General features: G+C 48.6%; 1 protein-coding gene across 2 annotated transcripts in view; it reads left to right on the top strand.

The window, feature by feature from the left end:
• Window positions 1-13,740, top strand: part of HPX (hemopexin) — a 58,973-nt gene extending 45,233 nt beyond the window's left edge. For both annotated transcript variants that reach the window (XM_085623530.1, XM_085623529.1), the window contains 4 exons: window positions 7,194-7,310; window positions 10,450-10,580; window positions 11,437-11,581; window positions 13,221-13,740. In XM_085623530.1, the coding sequence (XP_085479656.1) occupies window positions 7,194-7,310; window positions 10,450-10,580; window positions 11,437-11,581; window positions 13,221-13,447 (620 nt within the window). In that variant the 3' untranslated portion in view covers window positions 13,448-13,740. The remainder of the gene's footprint in view (window positions 1-7,193; window positions 7,311-10,449; window positions 10,581-11,436; window positions 11,582-13,220) is intronic.
• Window positions 13,741-25,920: the final 12,180 nt, after the last annotated feature.

Raw genomic sequence — 25,920 nt, 5'->3', positions numbered from 1 at the left:
CCCTGGGACCTCGCTCGGCTGCCCCTGGGGTTCTTGGCCTGCGCCGTCCGTGTGCCCCCTCCCCGGTCCTGAGTCGCCTAGCCGACTCTACTGCCGCCCGGATTGGTCCGTGTCTCGGACCCCCTGAGAGGCGCCCCCTGGTCTTTGGCGCGGAGAGGACACCTGGTGGCGGTGCGGCCTGTGCTGGTGCCCGGGCCCGGTTGGACGCGTGGCCGGTGCTGGCGGGGGACCGCTACGTCGCCCGCGCTGCGGGCCGAAGAGGTTGCGGAGCCGTTTCTCCTTCCGAGTCCTCGTCCCAGTACCCTGGCACCGCCTGTTGGCACCCTGCCCACATCTGGCAGTCGTTCCTGGTGGGGGCATGGGGCGAAAGGACCCTAAGCAAAAGACCTTGCCCTTTGAGAGGCTCCACGATCAGCCTGCGGACCAACGCCCAGACATGTCGGACCCTGCTGGAGGCCAGTCCTCTGGCCCGGCGGCTACCGCTCCACCCCCTGAATGGCTTCAAGAGATGCGTGCTGGATTCAGGGCCCTCGATGGGCGCTTTGATGCCCTGAACAAAACGCTAGAAACGATGGGGGCGAAGGTTCAGGCCCACGATAAGCGTTTGGGGGAGGCCGAGACCCGGATATCTGCGGTGGAAGACGGCGCAGCGCAGGACACTAAACGCCTAGACCGGCTGGAGCGCATACTAAAGGACGTGGCCATCAAGAACGAGGACTTGGAATCGCGCAGTAGGCGCAATAACGTCCGAATCACTGGGCTTCCTGAATCCACGGCTACCGGCAGGCTGGATGTTTTTGTTGAGCAACTGTTATCGGACATTTTTGGGAGAGACTCCTTCACACCTGGCTTTGTGGTTGAGAGGGCGCACCGCTCCCTTGGGCCGCGACCTAACCCGGGGCTCCCTCCCCGCCCTCTGATCGCCCGGATCATGAACTTCCGAGACCGAGACACGGCCCTGAGGCTGGCCAGGGAGAAGGGCGAGATCACCTGGCAGGGCTCGAGACTCTCGTTCTACCCTGATTTCACCGCCATGGTACAGGAGGCTAGGCGCAAATATGTTGGGGCGAAAGCTGCGCTCCGCAATCTGGGCCTCAAGTACGGTATGCTGTATCCGGCCCGGTTGAGGGTTGACATCGATGGCCGACCGCGAATCTTTGACAATCCTACTGCGGTGCAGGAGTTCTGCCGAACATATAAACCACGCAGGGGCCCTTCGGGGGGCGATGAGGATGGACACACTCCACCGCACAGTGGTGCTGCACTTAGCCAAGACCTGTTCTCCGGCTCTGGGCCTGGCTGAGTCGGTGCCCGCGACGCAGCTTGGACTTCTTTTTCTGCCTGTTTGCAATGGGAACGTTTGAGACACTTTGCTATGCCTTTGTTTTTTCTGTGGCGCTGGGTCGGCGGCGGGTCGTTGCCATTCCCCTTTGGTTGACACCGCCGGGAGCATTTTTTGACCTACAATGCCTATTTTTTGTTTACTTGTTTATCAATGGTTTTGCTATTTGAAACTTCGCTTTTCTTCCACAGGTTGGGGATTGCCTCACGTTTGCGTGATGTGGCTGGGTGGGGGGTGGGGGGATGGGATGGGTAGTTTGGACACTCTTGACATGGCTGATCAGATTGTAACTTTGCGAATACACGGAGACACTTCTGCTTTCCTGCTCTCATTGTTAGGGATATGGCGGCAACAGTACACATAGGCTTACATGAAGCCCCCCAGGGTCTTTCACTCATGTCATGGAACGTCGGAGGCCTGAACAATCAACGGAAATGCAAGCAGGTGCTACACTATTTGAATCGGCACAGGGTCGACATTGCCTTCCTGCAGGAAACGCATTTACACACCTCTGTTCCCGCTCGCTTTGCAGCTTCCTGGGGCGCCCACAGATACTTCTCCAACTTTAGCAATTACGCCCGAGGCACCGCGGTGCTGATTCACAGGAGAGTCCCGTTTCACTGCCAACTGTTCCGGGGGGATCCTGAGGGTCGCTTCTGCATAGTACGGGGGGTGTTGATGGGTCATGCGATCATCCTGGTATGTGTGTATGCCCCCAACACTGATTCCCCGGAATTTTTCCACGCACTGTCTGCCCAGCTTGCGACGCTTGAGCCTGCGGGCCTCCTTCTTGGCGGCGACTTTAACTTATTGCTCGATGCAGCTTTGGATAGTACATCTGGGGCTGCTCCTTCCAAGCCCAGGGCGCGGCGCGCTCTTGCGGACCTCTGTCAACAGTTCTCCCTAGTGGACATTTGGCGCAGGCGCAACCCAAACACCACTGACTATACACATTTCTCGGGGCAACACAACACTTGGACCAGACTTGACTATTGGCTGCTGTCCCCGGGCCTGTCCCCATGGTTTGGTGGGCTCCTTACTCTCCCTAGGACGTACTCTGACCATTCCCCGGTCTTGCTCCGCTTGGATGTCCCACGCCCCGAGGGTTTTGAGCGGCAGTGGCGATTCCCTGGGAGAGCTCTGCTGGATGACTTATTTGTCCACGAGATTTCCGAAGCAATAGAAGACTACTTCACGATTAACACAGGGTCTGTAGACTCACAGGCTGCGCTCTGGGAGGGGTTTAAGGCCTACATCAGGGGGGTTTGCATAGCCAAGCACTCTGGGGTCCTTAAGGCACTACGCGCAACCATTAAGCAGCTGGAGGCACAGCTTGAGTTGATTGACGCTGAGGCGCAGCGCGGGCTGGACGGGGACGTGTCCGCGAGGCGTCTTCGCCTCCTGACTGACTTCAGGGAGGCTGCAGACAGAGAGATTCTGTACCTTGGGAAGTACCAGACGGCGCGTAGATATGGCGAGGGAGATAGACCGGGACGCACACTGGCTCAGGCTTTGAGGCCTCCGTATGGTAGGTCCTTGATAGTTGAGGTGAGGGGCGTGGATGGCTCGCTCCGCACAACTCCCACGGCGATCAGAGACGAATTCCTGTCCTACTTCTCCGACCTATACAAGACCAAGTTGGGGGAATCCCCAGCCTCTCGTGCGGCCTACTTGTCCGAAATCGCACTTGTGTTTCTCGATAAGGGTATGCAGGAGTTCATGGCTGAGCCTATTACTGTGGCGGAGGTGCGCGGGGCGATTAAGGTGCTTCGCGGGTCCACGGCCCCCGGCCTAGATGGCTTCTCTGGGGATTTTTATAAGGCGTTCACTGATCAGCTGGCGCCACAACTGATAGAGGTATATGCGGAGGCCCTGGAGCGCGGCTCCCTACCGGCCACCCTCAGCGAAGCGGTGATAGTTCTCCTTCCTAAACCAAACAAGGACCCGACGTTGTGTAGTTCCTATCGCCCCCTCTCCCTTTTAAACTTCGACTACAAGATCCTGGCAAAGATTGTGGCCAACAGGCTCTCGCAATTGATGGAATTTATCATTTCGCCCGTCCAATCGGGCTTTGTCCCGCGTCGCTCTACGTCTTTAAATCTGCGAACGCTTTTTACGGTCCTCCATAGAATTAACCCTGCCACGCCGGCGGCGGCGGTCCTCCTGGATACCGAAAAGGCCTTCGACACTCTAGAATGGCCCTTTTTTCTCGCCGTCATGCAACGTATGGGCATGCCGGAGACCTTCCTTGCCACTACGAGGCTTTTGTATAGCCGCCCCACGGCCCGATTGCGTATCAATGGCACGCTGTCCTGTCCCTTCTCTTTAACGCGTGGTACGCGGCAGGGCTGCCCGCTCTCACCACTACTGTTCATTTTGGCCATGGACCCCTTGATCCGACATTTTCAGGAGCGCCACCTCCACAGGGGTCTCCAGTTCCGGACGGGCCCACTGCTAGCGTCCCTCTACGCAGACGACACCATACTGTATGTAAGAGAACCGCAGGTCAACCTTGCCCCCCTGATACGGGAGATCCTCCGCTTTGGCGCACACTCCGGGCTGGGCATCAACTGGCATAAGTCCGTCATCTTCCCCTTGACCAGCGGCACCTCCCCATGGCAGTGCGAGTACCCGTTGGAGTGGTGCTCTGACTCGGTTAGGTACCTGGGTGTGCAGATCCATCTCAACACGGACGAACTTATTCGTCTCAACTATGGCCGCGCTTTGGACAGGCTGGAGACACAGGTGGAGGGATGGTTGAGACTCCCGCTGTCTATGTCGGCCAGAATTGCAATCATAAAAATGATAGTTCTCCCTAGATTTTTATACCTCTTCAATAATATCCCCGTCCCCATCACCCGTGCCTTTTTCACCGCGTTGCGATCCCAGCTGATCAGGCTGGTATGGGGCGGGAAGCACCCCCGGATTGGTTGGAAGACCCTCATGCTCCCTCCTGATAGGGGCGGCCTCGGGGTACCGGATCTGTATTTGTATTATCTGGTGGCGCAATGTGCACATGCCTATGCCTGGTACCACCCTGACGCTCGCATTCCGTTCCTGCGTCCCGAGGCGGATTTCGTTCTCCCGGGCCGTTTAGCGGCGGTGTTGCCGAAGGGGGTCCCCAGAGACCCAGTTGATATCCAAACGGTGTCCACCACAAGTTGGGCGTGGCACCGTCTTACTCGTTATCTAGCCCAGCCCCTCCTTTACTCCTCTTCTCTTCCACTTCCTAATCCCGGATTGCTGTCTGGCACGGGGGAGGCGCTGGTTCAGCGTACACTGACCAAGTTTCACCTTGCTACGACCGGGGACCTCTACCCGGGGGGCCACATATTTTCGGTCTCGGAGGAGGAGCGCTTCAGTGAGGCCACGTTCATGGACAAATTTGTCCTGCGCCGGCTTTACTGTGCGGCTCGTTCAGACATTGCGGGATTCCCTCTCGAGCCAACATCCTTCGAGCCTCTGACTCTCCTCATTGACGACGACTCGGGTGCCCATATGGTATCTAAGCTGTACAGGGCATGCGCGGCGCTGATTCCATGTGAGGATGGCCGGTTGAGAGCGGCCTGGGAGGCGGACTTGGGTAGGCCGATCACAGATGAACAATGGACCGCTTGCTGCAGAGTCACTAATGCGATCTCGCTAAATAGTCGGCATAAGCTCCTCCATTATAAATTTCTTCGCCGCTGCTACATGACCCCAGCTAGGCTCCACGCCATTGACCCGGCGCGCCCGCACACATGTTGGAAATGCGCTGCACCACACGCTGACTTTGCACACCTGTCCTGGACGTGCCCCAGACTGCAACCATACTGGACGCGGGTCCACGAGATCCTTGGCGCTATGTTGGAACTCACGCTGGTTCCCACTCCTGAGGTTGCATTACTGGGCTATACAGTGAACTTCCCCAAGGGCGTCCGCAGGCTTGCCTCCCTGGGCCTGCTGCTCGCCAAGAGGGAGGTGGCAAAGCATTGGGGCGGTAGGTCGGCCCCCACTGCCGAGACGTGGCTCACGTCAATGGCTTATTGCAGCACAAACAGCGAGATATATGCTAGTCTCCTCCCTGCAGTTGCGCGTCCCAAGGATATCTGGGGCCCCTACAAGACCTATATCGCTAACCTCCCGAGCGCTTCCCCACCGCGTGCCAGCTCTGGAATAGTACCCACAGGGGTGGGGTAGCTCTGATGGTCCTCCCTGTGGGGAATTGGGGGGAATGAGTGCACGCTGCGCGGGCTGCATAGGTGGAGATGTGCCGACCATGGGGGTGCCCACTGCAGATGGTTGGGGAGTCCTGACTGAATCATTTCCCTTCGATGGGCACGGGCGGAGGAGAGGGGTGGGCTCTGGATGGGGGGTCTATCTATGGTCTGCTGTCATACAATCGAACTGCTGCTTATATATGAGGGAAGAGTGTAATGATGTATCTCCGCACTTGTGCCTACAGATCTGTACAGCCGATATTCTTGCATTGTTCTGTTTTTCAAAACTCAATAAAAACAGTTTAAAAAAAAAAAAAAAAAAAAAAAAAAAAAAATGCAAATTCTCCATTACTTAAATTGCGAATACATTTAGGGAATGCAATGCATGACGCAATTCTAAATTGTGAATTCTCAATTAGGGATCGCAAATTACCATCAATTTGAACATGATGGTAATTTGCAAAAACTTTGAAAAATGCCCTAAAGTGAATTTGGCAAAGTTTCATGTTACACACACATGTGCCCTTGGGGCATGTAAGTGCGCAACATGTGGTAACATCTCAATTTCAGGGGTGCAACAGGGTGTCCTTTTCGCACCCTTGCACCCTTGAAATTGCATGCGCAATTTGCGAGTACCTATTTGGTACTCACAAATTGCGCACGAAATTAGGCCCATAGGAATGAATGAGTAGCTATTCCTTAATTACGACTCGCAATTTGCGAGTCGCAATTAAAGAATATGTAGGAATCGCATTTTTTTTTCCAATTCCTACGTGCATAGGGATTTGCAAGTCCTAAATAGCGATTTCTTAAAATTCGCTATTTAGGATTTGCAAATCCTGAGTTTGATGCATGTGGTCCTTAGTCCTTTGGCTTATGTAACATTTCCTATACACTAATTTACACACGTATGATTGATTATCTCTGTGCAATGTGTGTGTGATGAAAAGTGTACTGACACCATACACTGATATGAGTGGCGCTATATAACTAATGCATCTGATGGCGAGTGGTTTTGAGACTTGGTCACTGTTAAAGGGTGCTAGTGAGAGAGTCCGTGGTGGAGGTGGTCTTTGGGGGGGGGCGCAAACAAACATTGTCGCACGGGGCGCCACCAGCGCTAAAGCCGGCCCTGCACAGAATGACCTCCTTCCCTGTTACAGGTGAGCCGGTCTAATCAGTGCTTTCTAAGGGCCTCTCCCGAGTGGTCATTGATTACTCCCTCCTCCCTCAAGGGAACCCTTTCGCCAACTAGTAGATGGTAGTTCACGTTAGTCCACATTCAGCCACGCCCTTCCCTTCCATAGGATACCCTTTCTTATGCGTCTAGTATATGGTTGTATCCTTGTGTGTTACTCTCGCCCCCTTTGCAGGCTCTATACAATCTTTTTTTGTTCCTACATTTTACTTTACTTTGACTTTATTTTTGTGTTTGATTGTTGACCAATTGGTTGATTTATCCATTCTAGATTGTGTCCACTCTGAATTAATCGGCCAATTTATACTCAGTTTCGTTTTCCTCTCCTGGATTCGTCTTTCAATGTATTTTCAGTTTCGTTCTGTCCTCTTTGGATTCATTGTTCTTTTTACTTCTCTAGTGGCCCTCCTTGCCTTCCTAAAAAACACACGTAACAGGTATTTCTGCTTCCTAGGTCACGGACATGAAACCCGTAAAAATGCCACCCTCATGTCAATCAAGGACCGCTGCAGCAACAGGTCCTTTGAGGCTTTCACCTCCGACGACTCCGGAAGGATCTACGGGTTCAGAGGTGAGTCCGGAAGTGCACGCGGCTGCGAACAAAGATGGCGGACGTGCAGACCTGCCTAGATATAAAACTCAAACCCCAGGGATTTCTGTCACCTCTGGCACCGCCGTTCCAGGACAGAGGGGAGGGGAACAAGTTGAACAAGAGACGGGAGTGGAGGAGAGAGTGAACAGGAGTGGAGAGGAGAGGAATGTGGGAAGGAAAAGGAGAGAAGGGAAAGGAGAGGATTGGAGACGTGAGGAGTGGAGTGGAGGAAGTGGAGGGAGAGAAGTGACCAGGAGAGGTGAAGAGTGGGGTGGAGAGGGGTGGAGTGGAGGAAGGGAAAGAAGAGAAAGGAGAGGAGGGGAGAAGTAGAGGAGAGGTGAGGAGTGGAGGAAGAGAAAACAAAAGGGGAAGGAAGGTGAGGAGTGGGGAGAGAAGGGTAGGGGAAGTGGGGAGAGGAAGTGATAGGGGTGGGGCTGGGGGTGTGGAGGAAAGGAGATGAGATGGGAGATAAATGAATGTGGTTTAAGGTGAGCTTTGTTGGGGTTAAGTAACACAAAGAGGAAAGAATGTGAAGTGGAGACATTGGATTTATGCCACTGCAGGGAACACCAATGAAAATAAATGTACTGCTGAGAAACCCTTACAATTACTTTTATCTATCCTGAGCAGTGAAACTACTACAAGAAACTCCTTTATAATAAAGAAAGCTATTAACAATTCTCGCCCAAAAGTAACTCTAACCCTAATTCCTTCCACAGGCTAGTTCATCATTACAACATTCCTCTGTGTTAATTTTTGCCACAAAGTTTTCTCTTTAAAAGTTTCCATGCAATGAAATAAACCCAGTGAAAGCTAAGCTGTTGACGATAGAAGATTGTGGAACACCAGTATCACGTGGGTGTTGATGCCTGAGCCGAAGGTGTGATGTAAGAGGACGCACATGTCATGAAAAGGACTTCTCTTTCACCAGCTCTAGCACTCCTCCAGCCCAGAGCGGTCTCTCGCCACACCTTGCGGTGAGGCAAAGCCAGCCATTTGTGGTGTCTGGTGGGCCACCTGCCCCTTTCTCATGAGTTCCAGTGTCAGGAGAAACAGGCTAGCAACAACCAGCCTCATCTCAGGAGCCCTGTAGCAACCGACAGCGGCCTCAATATATCCACAGCGTGTTGGCTCTACACGCTAGTCCCTTGTTACGCTGCTCATGAGGCATTCGGACCCGTGCATTAACCCAGCCCTCCTTCTTGCCCTGCAGATCCTAGCAGGGTGGATGCTTGAGCTGCTGTCCCTTCTATAGGAGGCAGAAAGCACCTAACATGACTGTGTAACTTGTTAATAGAGAATATATGTTATTTCAGGCGCGCGTCGACAAGCAGAGCTGTGATTCACCAGAATCATATGTGAGCCTTACCCTCCCGCCATGCTGACATGTCTCTCTGACATGTGTAGACTAGGGTCTCTCTTTCTCTCTAGGGACATTCACTTTCCTTCTGACAGCCTTGGACTTTGCCTTTCTTGCACCAGCTCATCACCTCTTCCCCAGCTTACTTCAGCACATGACTTTGTCCCGCCATGCTCTCTTCCAGTGGAACCCTTTTAACTCTCCCCTCTGTAAGGTGTTCCCTTTCCACCTGCTCATTTCCATGGTCCGTCTTTACTTCCATACGTCAGACCTTCGGCACCTCACCCTCTCACATTCAGGTTTTTTGGCAGTCAAAAAGGGGCTTTGAATCGATTCTGGCCTCTTTCCTGCTAAAACCCAAACAAGAATCCCCTCCGCATTAGAAATGGACAAGTTGGTTAATACTCGAGTGTGGACTCAATGCCACAAGCCACCTCCTTCAGATGGTGCAGCTGTCGGGCCCCTAACCCTGGTAGCACATCCTCACTAAAGCACTCACCCTCTGCCTGACCCTAGTGGACAATTCAAAAGCGACAGCGTAGCTTGGGTGAGTGAAGGTCAAGTTTGTAGGACGCATCCTGTCTTCTTCAGGGACAGTAGAGCGTTGGCACCAACATGTTGGAGCAGTACATCACGCAAAGAGAAGAATTGATGGACAGAATGCAGAACAATGTCATACATTCACCCCAGTACAGAGATCTGGGCCTAAATCCATCGTTGTTTTGCTCACCATGCCAAGAAGTACATCACACCTGGCTAGGTGAATAGGATGATCTCATGCCAGGTAGACTGCCCCTTCCATCATCAACTTCCCATAACTTAGAAAATACTTCCATAGCTTACAGGTCTTGCTCAGTTGGCACAAAATTACATCAGATGTAACGCATGGTATGGAAAGGAGATGCCACTGTGATTCTGTGCACCCATCACAAACGGGTTAAAATCCTAAAATATATAGACCACGAGTGGTCCTTACTAGTCCTTGCCTTCGACAATCTTTGGTGGAAGAAACTCTTCCCATTTGATGTCTAGGGAGGCCAGATCCCTACACCGTGCTGACTCAAGTGAAGAGGGTGGAAAAAGAAGAGCTAAGTGTTGGGGGCACAGTGTGACTGGGCTATGACACCCCAAGCAGCACCGTCTTCTTTAGGGCAGATAAAAACATCTATGAGCTGCCCTGGGTTTTGAGGGACTATTTTACTTACCCCCTCTTGCTTTCTTTGCTGGCGCGGTGCACTGCCCTTGTCTTGGCCCTGGGGAGGTTCCTGTATGGAGCCTGGGTCCATGGCATTTCCGTAGGTTTGAGGCTGCCAAGCTGAAAGATTACCCCTCAAGCCAGTTTACCCAACACCTTGAATACACACCCCATGACCGGCGTTAGAGGGCTCAGATCCTGGACTTCCGGGGTGCTCCCTGAATATCACCACCAGAGTCCCCGTGGGGCACAATATTGAAAATGAAATATCGACAGGTAAGTAAGTCTAGATTTCCTGTACCTAGCCGCACTTGTATGCACTTATGTCCTACACACGTCTTGATGATACACAGATGTGCAGCTAGGAATATTAGATCCATACCTCCCTATATGCACTTACCTTTCGATGATTTTTCCTCAATATTCTGACCTCTATATTCTTGTACCATCATATTCTGGGGGTCGATATTCAGTTATACTCTCTGAACTTACCTGTCATGTACAATATGGGGTTACTGCAGTGACTAAAGATGCGCACTTCTTCTGGTTTCTTCTGGGTACAGGTGGCTGGTACTTCCGCATAGACTCCAAGCGCGACGGCTGGCATGCTTGGCCACTCATCAGCACCTGGAAGGAGCTGACTGGAATAGTCGATGCAGCCTTCAACTGGGAAAATAAGATGTATTTCATCCAGGTACAGACCTTATCCTTCTTTCCACACTCCAAACACCCCAACACCTTGAGAAAATCCTTTGTCACAATGCACCATAATCGTAAAGGTGGCGCCTCCGGGCAGCCATTGACGGAGACGCCTTCTTCTATAGATGAATCAGAAGACAACAGTTCAATTGGGCATCTTATGAAGGGACCTCATATTCTAGACATTTTATAGGGGATTTGTGTGTCCTGAAGGATCTTATTGTGGGTGAAGACTTAGTAGTGACTGAAAAATCATATGGCTATTAAGTGATTGTATTTGCATTAGAAGGACAGTCATGTTTTGAACTTTCTTTGCTAGCAGGCTGTTGACTGAGGGATCTTTACTAGGTCTGGGGAAAAGTCTGTATTTTTCGAATTACAAAACAATCCAGTCTACATATATCCTTTGAAATGTGTCAGTTCTGCATTTCGCTGGTCTGTTTGGTCACTGATTGTATTCATGTTAACATGTTGTTTTATGGCAAAATAATACATTTTATTTTGTTAAAAAAATAATCCAAAGTTGCACACTGTGACTGCCTCTCTGGCCTGTATTAAGGTGTAAGCATATTTATTTTTAATAAAATACTCTACTAGAGAAAACTTGCAGTTGGAAATCCAGGGGTGCTTTTGTGTATATGATTTTGCTCCAAAATGTGCCAGATTCCGTTCCCGTGAGGCCGCGTCTAAGATTTATTTTTTTCATACGATGACCGGAGAATGAAGTAGTGGATGACAAAGATTGTAATTAAAATTTACACTGAAGCTCTCATTTGTTTCATCATCCTGTGTAGTGCCTTGGTCTGTCGCCTTGGGCTTCGCTGAGTTAACTGTGGCTCTTGCCTTCGTAGGGATCCCAGGTAACAATCTTCCGCTCGGACCAGCTCTACACCTTGGTGCAGGGATACCCCAGGCCCCTTCAAGAGGAGCTCGGAGTCCAGCAGGTGGACGCCGCCTTCACCTGTCCTCACTCGTCTGATGTGTACATCATAAAAGGTGAGTGTTAGCAGCTCATTGGCCACTCCCGTTGTCATGTGAGCCAGCACGTTACCCAAAAGATGGCAGAGCACTCCTAAATATAAAACATGTACTGTTTACTCCAAGTCCACCGATTTGACTATTCATATACCTCAATGTCATAAGCACACACTATTGTTCAAGCAGAAAAACATTCAGAGCTCCGTATATTCAGGTTAATTATGTTTTTACTTATTCTTAGTACCACAAAATGCAAACAATGTTGTTGCTATAATACTAATGATTGTTGTAAAACTCAAGCCATTCAACAGTAACTAAAGATGTATTGATGATGATTCTTCATAGGCGTTTTGAGCCGACACACGTGTTTCGTCCATACTTGGGACTTTTTCAAGGCTCTATCTGGTTTTTGTTTTAAAAGATAAATTATGGTGCAGAGATGTATTATCCTTCTTGGTATACCGATGTAGAACAAACGTCTTGAAAATCTCGACCTTATATAATAAGATGAGCTAGACAGCAAAGCTGGGTAGTACGTGCGTCCCATTCTTTTGCGATCCGGCGCGAATATACTTAGTTCATAAGTAACGGTTGCCATTTCTACACGTTAAATGATGGAAAAAAAAGAACTGCACTAAAGATTGTTTGGGGCTTTGATAAGTCCTTAAGAAGACTATGTCTCCACATTGTCGCGCCGTATATTCTGACCTCATTAACCGAAGGTTGTAAAGTAGACCACTCCCATGTCATGGGGCATCTGATGACACTGCAGTTGCAGCGGGAGAAATTCCCAAAACAACAGGCTTTGAGCATGCTACATACAAGTAGAAAAACCAACCTAGCCGATGCCCCCCGTAGCCCATGAAGACAAGGAGCAGACTTTGGACATGGGTTGACACAACAGTAGGCGGGTATCATAGGAGTCCTTCCCTTGGCAGGGGGGAAGGTGTAGCGGGTTGAAGCGGGGCGCCTGTGAATGGCCTTTCCTTCGGGCGGTTAAGGAAGGAGTGGTAAGGTGTGCCATGAGCTTAGCAGTGCAGTTTAGCAATGGAGTGGAGTGCGCATGCGTACGATGACCCAGATGGATAAAGCATTCTTCAGGTCCTAACATCAGACATTCTTAAATAAGGATATCAAGGGGGAGAACTGTACAAAGTGCCCGTGAGTGTGTATGTGGGCGAGAGATTGGTTAACCGAATGGGCAAACGTTAACACTAAGCATAGTGCCCTTGCCATTCTAAAGTCTACTTCGCAGTGGCAAAGGTGTATCTCCTACGTTAACCTACACACCGCAAAGCTCCTGCTATTCCTTCCATCCCTGTGGCAATTGAAGGTGGGGATCCCGCCCCGAATCAAGGGTCAAACATTGCTTGTGGGTCCTTAAACCCCAGGCATGTATTCTAAGGATGTCAGCATGTTTGAATGAAATGAGACAGTGGGTGAGTTAGGCCACTTACATGCTACAAGCAGTGGGCGATCCCTCTGTTTTAGCATTGCATCATCATGCAGACATTGGCATCGCTTTAGGTGGGCTGACGGAGCCCAATAGAAAGGGTGGTGTTGGACTGAGGGTGGATGGCCCCGTTCGGACGGTTTAGTTGTGCAGTGACAGCCTGGAATCCATTGTACATAAATGTAATATACGTTTCTCTTCCAGGTAATACCCTTTCTTTGGTGGACCTGAAGCAGACCCCTCGAGTGCCGGGTAAGGAGCACACCATAATCCACCAACACGTGGACAGTGCGATGTGCAACAGCCAAGGGGTGCATGTGTTTGAAGGGGCATGGTTCTACCTGTACAAGGATGTCAGTGAACTGCTCCAGGCCCAGGGCCCTCCACAGCCCAGAAGCATCACTGCAGAATTTATGGACTGCACCCAGTAAACAGCTTTGCTGTCACCACTGTGCACCTGGAATCCATGGAGGGGTTTCCACCGTGTGCTTTCCAGCAACATGCATTGAGGGGGCAATGAACACACCGGCTCTCGCCTGTCTTGGAACTCTCTGCACTTCCCTGTGAAGACAGGTCTCTTCAGATGGCATACGAGAAATAGAATATGCGTCTGACCCTCAATATAAAGTGCACTTTAATATGTAAGCGTGATACCTGTTAATAAAATATATCTGCTATGAACGTGTTCACATAATAATAAACATTATGCCATTTTGAACGTCAATGCGTCCATTCCACTTTTTAAAAATGAAGATGTAAATGCATTTGTCTGACATGCTGTAAACCCTTTCCTGAGAGCCCTGCTTTGTACAGTCGTGCTCCAGGACACTGATTGCGCTGTGCAAAGGATGCCATGAAAAGATCCCCTCAGTGCTGCAGCGAAATAAAAAGAAAGAAAGTTCTATTATACTGACTGTGCATCAATGTCAGTCTTCTCACAGAGGTTGTCAATGTCAGTCTTCTCACAGAGGTTGTCAATGCTTAAAAGGGATATTGTCAATCAAGTTAGAAGGTGTTTGAAAGAGACTGTAGAGCAAGACATCCACTTGTTCACAGCACTCTATGGTCCGGCTGTAGTCGCCTCGCAGGGCGGAGGTGGCAAACACTTGAGCCAGAAAACAGTGCAGCAGGACCCGAAGAACAGGCGCTACTGCGACTCTTGCTGGAAGCCATGATTCCTCGGAATTAGTGACCAGGAAGACAGTTCGAAAGGATTCCAAGGGGACTTGTCTGCTCTGCTACATTTAGGGTTTTAGATTAGGTGTGGAATGCTGGGGTTACATGTATTTTCAGGACTATTTTTGAGTTCTCGCCCAGTGCCCGCTTCCACTGCTTCTGACGCATTTCCTTCTCTAGTCCTAATAATGATGAACTCTCTGGCCCTCTTAACCTGAGCTTGGAAATCAAGAAACTTATTCCAAAGAAACCCTTTGAATATGATCTCTTTTGGATGTGTTGATGGTACCTGTACCAATTAGCATTCAACGTCTTAAAGGCGAAGCACTGAGAGGCATGTTCTCAAGGACACATCGCCGATTTAGCGGCACTTTTCCGCCACGAAAGTGGTGATAGACTTATCGCCCTATTCATAAGCCTGCGCTAACAGCCGACATCTCCAGTTAACCTGCGATAGCTGCCTCTAAAAACATCGCCAAGGCTGACAGCAACAACTACCGCTAATCATATGCAGTGTAGGTGTTCCCGTCCAAAAACACACGATAACACCACTTTGCGTTATTCTCTACGACCAGCCAGATCGGCGATGCGGGCCAAAAACAGGCGATCGGCGATGCGGGCCAAAAACAGGCGATACGGCACGTTAGCAGCAGGGACTTAAGACCTGCTTTTTTCTGGTCTTAAGTAGGACAAAAACCTGCAGTAGAAAGGGAGCCCAGCCCAGAGCCACATCTGAAGACCAACAGATGCCATGGAGCTACTAATCATGCAGCTTGGAGACCCAAGAGGGCCACAACACCCACCGCCACCACCCCCAGGACCACCCCCACCCCAGGACCAGCCCCCCCGGGCAGGCAGCGCAGAACAAGACAATCTTTCGCTCTCTCGTACTTGTCCACAATAAGAATAATCACTAAATAAGTTCAAAATGTTTATTTTGACTATAGTGATTTGTAAAACAGTATGTGAACCACGACCAGCATCAAAATGCATATCAGCATTGTCGCAATACCATTGAAAACAAAAGGAGTCGTCATTTTATAAAGACTGTGAAAAAGGCAAAATAACTAAGCCTAATCACCATCCCCTTGGCTGTAAGAAGTTATTTACATAACAGAAGATCTCTAGGCGTTATTAGCAGACCCCGACCTGAAAGCCTAAACACAAAGAGGTTTATATCATAGGAACAGCAGAGCTCAGCTCCATGGAACGGCTTTCATCGAGTGTGTTTAAAAAACATGCAACCACGTTATATCAAAGCACGATTCTTCCATATTGCAGCTGTTGTCAACATGTTTTGTCTAGTTCACGGGTACTCATAGTACGGCCCGCGGGCCGCCAGTGGTCCGGCAAGCCTTCCTTGGCGGCCCGCGGAGCTTGCAGACAATATACCTGTGTTCTTTTCTTTTTTTTTAAAGTGTCAGCAAACACCGCCGTTGCAGCAGCCCGGACTCCGAGAGGGGGCCGGGCAATTCCAGCGATAGTAAGAGTGGAGCTGTGGGGGCTCTAAGAGGTGATATACAACAAAGGCTTGTTAGCAAGTGAATGGTCTTTTAAAGACCTGTGAAGTACTCGGGGGCGGCTGTGTGTGTGTGCCCGGGAGGCTGTCATAGCAGGGTCGGAAATGATTCTACTTCTTTCAAGCAACATATGCAGTTTCTAGTGCCAGTGATAAAGATTACATGTTCACATTTAGAACCTTTGTAGAAGACATTTATTAAGGGCCTAACATCAGATTTGTCCTACAAAATAACAAACACCCCCGCCCAGCATTCTTATGACCGAGGCACCAGCAAGGTGTATCACATTTCACTCAGGCCATATGGATTCAAAACAATTAGCAATTCCCAAATCTCTCATTTACATTCCTCATTAGTGTACATGTTCATGACGTACGGAGCAATTTATACAGCAGACATTCCAACCCTCCCGATTCAGGCGGGAGACTACCGATTTCAAGGCTTGTCTCCCGCCTCCCGATTCCTGCAAGCAAAAACCCGATTCCTCGGGGTTTCAGCAGACAGGGGGTTTGGTATTGTGTAACATGCTAATTCTTCCAGCAATAGTGGTGATGCAGGGGCTCTAGAAGGGGTGAAAAACCAACATAGCCCCATTAACAAGCGAATGGTCTTTTAAAGACCTGTGAAGTACTGGGGTCGGCTGTGTGTGTGCCTGGGCTGCCACACAGGAGGGGGGTGGTTGGTATATATGCACTGCCAGCAACCTGCCAGGCCAGTGCACAACACTTGCATCACCTTCTCTCTGCCTGCCATTGCGCTCCATGCTTCTGAAAGGTAAGAAAAAAACGTGCATTTGCGTTTCAAATGTCCGATCCTGCAGCAGCACACTTGCAAAGCCCATACATGACAGTAACCCGATTCAAGGCCCCATTCTCCCAATTTTTTAAAAATAATCTCCCACTTTGCTCTTCTGAAATGTTGGCATGTATGGTAATACAGTGATTAATAAATAAGCGCAACAGGAACCACCTGCACCAACAGACTACGCATCCAATACAGTAATAAAGGCCTTAATAGAAAGATTAGGCTACAATTCAATTATAAAGGTAGCGAGACAACGTTCCTCCGCGACATCAGTTTCTTCCGCAAGCTATGGATTCCTCATGCTGCGAGTGTCGTGGCCCTATTCCAAGTGTTGTGGCGGTGAGGTGACAGAGGACAGCAGGGTGTGAGAGTGAGGTGACAGAGGGCAGCAGGGAGTGACAGCCGGGTGAGGTGACAGAGGGACGCAGGGAGTGAGAACCGGGTGAGGTGATGGAGGGCAGCAGGGTGTGAGAGTGAGGTGACAGAGGGCAGCAGGGTGTGAGAGTGAGGTGACAGAGGGCAGCAGGGAGTGACAGCCGGTTGAGGTGACAGAGGGCAGCAAGGACTGAGAGCCAGATGAGGAGACAGAGGGTGACAGAGGGCAGTAGGGACTGAGAGACGGGTGAGGTGACAGAGGGGAGTAGGGTGTGAGAGCCGGGTGAGGTGGCAGAGGGCAGCAGGGACTGAGAGCCGGGTGAGGTGACAGAGGGCAGCAGGGACTGAGAGCCAGGTGAGGTGACAGAGGGTGACAGAGGGCAGTAGGGACTGAGAGACGGGTGAGGTGACAGAGGGGAGTAGGGTGTGAGAGCCGGGTGAGGTGGCAGAGGGCAGCAGGGACTGAGAGCCGGGTGAGGTGACAGAGGGCAGCAGGGACTGAGAGCCAGGTGAGGTGACAGAGGGTGCTGGAGCAGAGTTTTCTGTTGAAAATCTATTGGGTTTTAAAAGCTCTGGTTTGTCTATTGTCGAGAAAATTTAAATTATTAATTTGTAATTACTAATTATTTGTTTTGTGTAAATTTTCTGATTAATCAATACGTACTAATAAGAGAAAACTATATGTGGGGATGCATTCATGTGCTTACTAATAATGTGCATGTTTATTAAATAAATGTTGCTGAGTGCTGTTTATTTTAAAGCACAAAACGTTTTTAAAATGTCGTGTACTAATGCTTTTCTTGTGTTGCAAAGGCTAGATAATTACATACACATAAGGGTATTAGTGGGGTTAACAATGTTTAATCACTATGCTGTGGTAACGTTGTTTTTGTCTCTTTTAATTAAGATGATACGCTTTGGCCTAGTAGAAAATGGCTGCCGTTTAAAGCCTGCCTTTAAGTAGTCGATTTGTGATGAGAAGGCCTTGCTGAACCTGGTCGAGAGTCATCTGACCACAGTCTTCGCCTGGTTTAAAATTTTCCGTGAGGACAGCAGCTCTGGGCGAACATCCAAGAGCATCCAAGTGTCCTTGGAGGACAAAGGAGCCACAATGAACTTTGTGATCACAATGCTGGTTCCGAGGAAATGTGAACGTAAAAAGAAACATTTGCAAATCCGAGTTTCCTTCTTCCGTCTTTTTATTTTTGTGATTTTTTCTGAGCGGAGATTTTTCCAAATGTAGCGATGCTACATCCTTTCCTGTTCGCTCTGCTCAGCGGTTCAGCGGATATCTAAAACATTTTATGTTGCTTTCTTTTGTTAAATTTATTATAAATATACTAGACTAGAGAGGGTCTGTGTCTTTGCGTTTTGAATTTGGTGGCCACTTCTTCCCAAACCTGCGTTGGTGAGGATCGATGCTGTGAGGACGGCGACTTGAGAGACTTCTATCGAGAGACCTGTCCTGACCTATTCATGACATTTAGCTAGAATAGGTAATTATGAGAATAATGATTTTACTTTGATTGATTTTCTTTGACTAATTTTAGATAAAGTACCATAATTTTAAATACGGTGTTGGTGGTTATTTCTTGTCAATTATTGAGTACTCTATTTTGATTATTGGTGTTTAGGTTACTGTTTAGATCATGACTCAGGATGACATCAAACTGATCCTATTGGCCTCAGTGTAGATATAGGGTGTTTAGGAGTTTTCTTTCCATGGGTTCAGTGTTGATAGTGTAATTGAGTATATGTTAGTAAAATGGGCCCAAGTGTATGATGAGTGCATGTGCGTGTATCTGTGAATTTACTCTATCCGTGGAAGTAGGGAGAATTTGTACACCTCAATCTGCACCAAGGGCAGCAGGGAGTGAGAGCCAGGTGAGGTGACAGAGGGTTCCAGGGAGTGAGAGCCAGGTGAGGTGACAGAGGGTTCCAGGGAGTGAGAGCCAGGTGAGGTGACAGAGGGTTGCAGGGAGTGAGAGCCGGGTGAGGTGATAGAGGGCAGTAGGGAGTGAGAGCCGGGTGAGGTGATAGAGGGCAGTAGGGAGTGAGAGCCGGGTGAGATGTGCATTAAGAGCCTGTGATGTGATGTTTCCCGCCAGCCTGTAGTCAGACGGTTGAGCCAAGGCCAGGGAGCTCAGGCCTGGTCTCCGCTCTCGCAGCACAGCGCACAAATGCTCACCGCCAGGTTGGCTCTATATATAATTGATGCATGCATACCTACACGGATGGGTGACTGGCGCCAAAAGGGGGCTTTGATCCGACAGCTCGGGGGTGAGAGTCAGAATTAAAGCCAGCGACAGATGTGACCCCAGGCCCAGTGGTGGGACACAAACCCCGCGAAGCAGCAAATTCAGAGAGAAAACGAGCTGGCTTTTACATTACACAGGGAGCGGGGGCAGTGGGGGGCTGTCTCTGGTCTGGTGACGGGGACGTTTAGACACAGTACGTGTGCACTGCCCGAGGCACAGAGATAGAGACAGACAGAGGGAGAGACAGACTGACAGACAGAGACAGATAGCCGCAGAGACAGATAGAGGCAGAGACAGATAGAGGCAGAGACAGATAGAGGCAGGGACAGATAGAGGCAGGGACAGATAGAGGCAGGGACAGATAGAGGCAGAGACAGATAGAGACAGAGAGGCAGGGACAGATAGAGACAGAGAGGCAGGGACAGATAGAGGCAGAGACAGAGAGACACAGATAGAGACAGAGAGGCAGGGACAGATAGAGGCAGGGACAGATAGAGGCAGGGACAGATAGAGGCAGAGACAGATAGAGGCAGAGACAGACAGATAGAGGCAGAGACAGATAGAGACAGAGAGGCAGGGACAGATAGAGACAGAGAGGCAGGGACAGATAGAGGCAGAGACAGAGAGACACAGATAGAGACAGAGAGGCAGGGACAGATAGAGGCAGGGACAGATAGAGGCAGGGACAGATAGAGGCAGAGACAGATAGAGGCAGAGACAGACAGATAGAGGCAGAGACAGATACAGAGAGACACAGATAGAGAGAGAGAGAGGCAGGGACAGGCAGGGACAGACAGGGACAGACAGATAGAGGCAGGGACAGATAGGTTCAGGGACAGACAGGGACAGACAGATAGAGGCAGGGACAGACAGGGACAGACAGATAGAGGCAGGGATAGATAGAGGCAGGGACAGACAGATAGAGGCAGGGACAGATAGAGGCAGGGACAGACAGAGAGAGAGAAAGAGAGAGAGAGAGAGATGGATGTGCATGCCGGGTCTGGTGGCTCAGTGGACGAAGGCATCCGCTGCAGGGGCCTGTGTTCAAGTTCATGGTCACAGTTTTTTTCTAGCCCCGCCCCCTCCCCCACTGACCCCGCCCCCACCGGTGTGGCCCTCGGCCACAAACCACACTCTAAATTTGGCCCCCGAGAGAAGGTTTGTGAGTACCCATGGTCTAGGTAATAGAGACTGACCAGAACAGAAGAACAAGAGACATTGCTGATCGACTTTGCACATTATGTTCAGACAGAATTTTAAGGGCAAGCTGAGAACGTGAAAAACAATCTGTTATTATGTACAGGGCAGAGGCAAAGTGTCGCGAAAAACAAACTCTAGCAGAGGCGTGCGCAAAAGCAGCAGCATAGGCCAAGCAAACTCATGCTAACTTAGCAATGTCGACAATGTATCCAAAGGGCCTCATAACCTCATATAACACCCTCCCCCTGGTTAGTCAGTAAGACATAGACAGATGACCAAAAACAGAGTTCAAAAGGCAGGCAGTGTTCAAAATATCAGTGAGGAACTTCCCCCCAAAAATAAAAGTCAAATTCGGAGAAAAAATTGAAAGTACGTAGAAAAAGCTAAAGGCACATTAAGCTTTTGAAAAAAGAGTCAATAATGCAGACAGCGGAGTTGTGACGACCTAAGCAGTTAATCCATGAAGGTACGTGTGCAAAGAAATGCAATTACCTCTAACAGTTCATCCTTGTCATTGGTAGCAAAAAGCGATGACATCCAATTAAGTAAGTCGAAGGAACAATCATGTTCCTTTTAAGCAGGAGCATCCAAAACCAGAAATGGGAAACTTGCGTGATATTCAATGAAACTACGTTGTAGGAAAGTCTACGCAGCCGCATAGATGTTCCATTGACCCAAGATTCCAAGTAAAGCTGCACGCGTCATTTGACCATCCAGAGAACAAGTCTCCTCATGCGCCTCTAAGGGACCCATCAACCGGCTGAAATCCGGGATTGGACACCACGTGTTCGATAAGCAAAGTTCCATCATCCAGGAGAAATGACATCTTTTGCAATGTAGCACAGGTTGCACGCAAGTATAATATGCAAAGCGAAAGGTCAAGTCGTAACTTATGCCAATCGTTGCTAAGGGCAAGCATCCAAAAGCCTCATACAGGCGATTGCGGTACAACTGGAGACGGGCCGGCCTGTGCATAGCCACAAAGTGAGCAGCCATCACGGAGCAAAATGAGGAGAAGTAGGACACCAGCTGCCAGCGCCAACATTAAGGGGATCCCTCCGAAAACGCTGGAAAATGTAGAGTGAATAAAAGCCGGTATTACCCCGAATATAGTCTGAAAGGAGGAGACCAGGCCAGATCCCACACATTTAAAAAAATGTGCACGGTCTGCCGTATCAGATGCATTAAATATTTGGTGAATTAGTTGCCCAAAATGAAGTGGGAGGTCAGTGTTAAGAAGCGACTGTATCTCAGTCGGAGCCACCTGCACTCCCTGAATGTTTCTCTGGCGTAAGTGAGGGCCACCTCCTGTTGGAATAAAAGGACTTTGTGCCTGCTTTCAAAGTCGGAATGGAAGGCCAAAGTGTAGAATCTAAACTCCCTTGCAGGGAGGGAAAAGGACATTGCTACAGCAAGTTACGTGCTGGGAAACTAGTTGCTGCAGCTTCCTCCATGGTGTTTCTCAGTTTTTTGGGTTTTATTTATTTTTTGCAGCTTTTATGGTGAATTTTCCCACCTGAAGTGGGAATAGCAAGCCTGGCGCTGCTTATCATTGATATTTTTAACACTGTTGGGCTCATCGCAACTTTTTTCACGTTCCGGTTTTCTTTTTTATCGGCGTCCCGGTAATTTTGACACGGACATTTGACGCTTTATCGGGGAACTATCGCCTGTTGCCAGCGTGTTGAGAATACGGCGTTAGTTTCCCGCGATAGACGTCGTTATGTAAAATAGCGTTAGCCTAGGTTGGCAATGATTATTTGACGTTTTTGAGAATATCCCCCTGAGTGTCATGTAGAGGAACAGAATGGACGTCACAATTGAAATTCAGTGTCTTGGGTGAATATTCAATAGAAATGTCTTCACTTCCAACACCCCCTTTGACTCATGCTACATCTTGAGCCTGCCTAGTAACTGCTAAAGCCACAGCCAGACATTTTCTCACTGAGCTTGAGAGCTCACTCATTTTGTCCTTGAGCTCCCTCATCTCACTCTGAAAGTTACTCGCCCTGTTGTGTTCTGGTGTTCATCTGGAACCTATTGACACCAACGCAGGAGTAGATGCACCCAGCCCTGAAGCGATCTTTCAGATGCCGGTGACTCAACATGTCCCCATGTTCACTCCTCCCACTACAGATTTGGTTCAGCCTCATATGATCAGTTCCAAATCAGGCCCTTAAACTCACCCACTTTCCATCTCTTCTGATCTACCCTCAGAGGGTGTCTTCCAACACCGCAAACTGCTAGTTTGGACGTGGCTAAGATACATCCGTCTATGGCATGCAGTGTACAACTGTTTCAAAAGAAGAATGAGGCATGGGAATGAACCCTGGGCTGCTTTCTTCGCTGTCGCTCTTGCTTATGATGGAAGTCTTTATTTAATTGGGAAACATTCTTCTGACCTCATTGCACCTCTCAGGGCTCTCTTTTCTCAAGGCACAGTTTCATGTTCAGACTTAGCAGTGATTCCACAGTGCTGGGTATTGTATCTTCAAAAAGACTCGCAAAGACATACTCATGGTCAGCTTTACTTAGACCACGTCCAGTCTGTTAATTTTTGTTAACATCAATGCTTAATTTGAGCAGGAATTTTCCGGTGCTCAGCACCAGCCCTGAATTGCCAGAACTGGCACTTATGACAGTCTACCACATGGTGGTGCTGTTTCTCATATTTAGAGATGAGGACAACAACACTTGTTTATTAACTCAATGTACATTAAAAAATACTAATATATGCCACCTAGGCCATTCTCATAGCTTTAGGAGCCTGGAATAGTCTGAATTGTCACACTTATTGGAGTGTGATGGTTAGTAGGTGTGTTTCTGCTGTCACTGGCAGCGTTGGTAGGGGCAATGAGTGGTGCAAGCTGCAGTGGCCTCCTGACGAGGGCCTGACACTTATTTGTTTTCAAATTAAGGATTGGTTAGCATACAGATCACAGGTAACAAAGATCTCCAGTAGGCACAAACTCATTGATTACCCAACATAAACAATTAATAACCCAGACAAAAAACTGGTTTATACTAAACCTGCACCAACCATCCATACACAACCCACGAGGGGCAGTGCCAGAACCATAGGAAAAAGGCGCCCAAAGTAAAAGAGGACTTTGTTGCTGTATCAATGGTTCAAGCCACTGTGATGATAACCTACCAATAATGATTATAACATACCATCACAATGATTGATTATAAAACACATATTAAACATGAATAACGTTTAAAAGAGATTCATATGTTTAGCCACAAAAAGCCAAAGGTGAAAATGGGAATAATCGAAAGGCACGTGTTGTTTCTCGCACTGACTACAGGGCCGAACTTTGATTCTAATGTGAAAACTATCTTTGGCAAAGCCAATAGGCCGACTTTTTGTTATGGTAAGTGTTTGATATGTGGCAGGCGACATTGTGATGGTTGCCCCCAATAGTCATAGAAAGTAAATCCCATAATGAAGCAACATCTTGACCCAGAACAATATGGAATGGATGGATGAAAAACAAAAAAATATTCTCATCTTTATTCTTGTCTACCTCCTCCTGTTAGGAGAAGATCTGTCTGTAAACAAAATGCAAGAAATATTTTTAATGTGACACAAGACAGATAATATCCAAAGTGATAATGACTTAGGGCCTGATTTAGATCTCGGCGTACAGGTTACTCCGTCAGAACGGTCCCGTCCGCCGAAATATAAATTCCATTATATCCTATGGGATTTATATTTCAGCGGACGGAATATCCTTCACTGTCAAAGTAACCCATCTGCCAGCATCTAAATCAGGACTTTAATTTAGAGAAAACAATTCACTTTGTAATAAAACACATTCGCCCCTCCACCTTCTGTATGCATGCTTTGAAATGTGCACAAACAACAGCAGCAGCAGAATCCAGCACCTCATGGTCCCCATGAGAAAAGGAGATTTTATAAACTGATAGTCCAATTACAGAAGCAAATCCCAAAATAATGGTGCCACAGCTGAACTTCAGAATCCAAGAGTTCCTTTTTTAGCAAGCACCAGCCACAACCCCTACTCTGTGCATTCCGGCCAGGGCCTCTCTTCTTCTTACTTATACAATAGAGCCGACAAGATGAAAGCTGAAGATCTTCAAAGAGCCGATAAGATGATAGCTGAAGATCTTCAAAGAGCTGACAAGATGATAGCTGAAGATCTTAAAAGAGCCGACAAGATGATAGCTGAAGATCTTCAAAGAGCCGATAAGATGATAGCTGAAGATTTTCAAAGAGCCCACAAGACGATAGCTGAAGATCTTCAAAGAGCCGATAAGATGATAGCTGAAGATCTTCAAAGAGCCGATAAGATGATAGCTGAAGATTTTCAAAGAGCCCACAAGACGATAGCTGAAGATCTTCAAAGAGCCGACAAGATGATAGCTGAAGATCTTCAAAGAGCCGACAAGATGATAGCTGAAGATCTTCAAAGAGCCGACAAGATGATAGCTGAAGATCCTCAACACCAGTGGTGAATAGGGGAACACTAAGGCAAAGCCACCGACTCTTCTTCAGCGATGGTCTGAAGGATCCTCCTTTCTCCACGTTCACTCATGTCTTAGTTGTCTTCTTGGTGGTTACTCAGTGTCCAGGGGGAGAGCGATCTGAGATGGTCACTCTGTAGTAATTTATGCTGTATATATAGCTTCATTGACTGACTGACTCACTCATTCACTCTCTGACTCGCACGCTCACTCACTCATTGACACATTCATTCACTGAGAATTTATCAGTAAAACAGGAATTTGGTATTTAAAGTATCAAGTATCCCAGTATGCCGGCACATATGAGACAATGGCAGAAGCGTCCCGTACAGGTAAGAGCAGTGGGGCGGGGTGGGGAGGGAGTCGACAGACGGTGACAAGGGAAAATTAAATGAAAAAAATGGAAAACACTTACCTTGGCTTGCCGTATCACCGATTCAGCGATGTGGTGTGCACAAGGTTAGTGTTTCACTTTTTTTTTATTTTATTTTCCCTTGTCATCTATCACTTCCCCACCCCACCCTGCCCCACCACTCTTACCTGCACGGGCTGCTCCTGGACTATGGTTTAGAATTAACAAGGACATTTAGAATCATCTACAGAAGGTAAGTTTTGTTGGATAAAGCAGTCGCTGCACAAACATCTTAAAGATACTGCGATAAATACACAGCAGTAGTGATGTAACTTGTGGTTACCTAGAGGGGAGACACCACAACACACCGAGTCCCTTAAACCATTGAATATGAATCTCACCACCGATTGTAATAATAAATTCACATATTTTCTCTGCGGAACCATTGAAATGTAACCATTGTACCTTTGACTGAGGAGGTGGGCAGATGGGACTCAGACCCAAAGGTCAGGCTGATGCATGAACATATGCTCCCCATGACTAGAAAGGGATTCCTGGGAATCGAGTTAACGAATTACGATTGTCCCTAAATGTGGGGCTGCTCTTGATTATGCAGGATATGCCAAGACGGACACAATCTTGTATTTTCTTTCTAGGCTAGATCATCAGCCTGCTCCACGTAGTTCAACACACAATAAGACATTCACGTAGACAAACGCAAACGTGTA

This window comes from Triturus cristatus, chromosome 8, assembly GCF_964204655.1.
Source record: "Triturus cristatus chromosome 8, aTriCri1.1, whole genome shotgun sequence".
Classification (NCBI taxonomy): domain Eukaryota; kingdom Metazoa; phylum Chordata; class Amphibia; order Caudata; family Salamandridae; genus Triturus; species Triturus cristatus.
The sequence above is the reverse complement of the archived record's forward strand: the minus strand, read 5'-3'. Positions and strand labels throughout refer to the sequence as shown.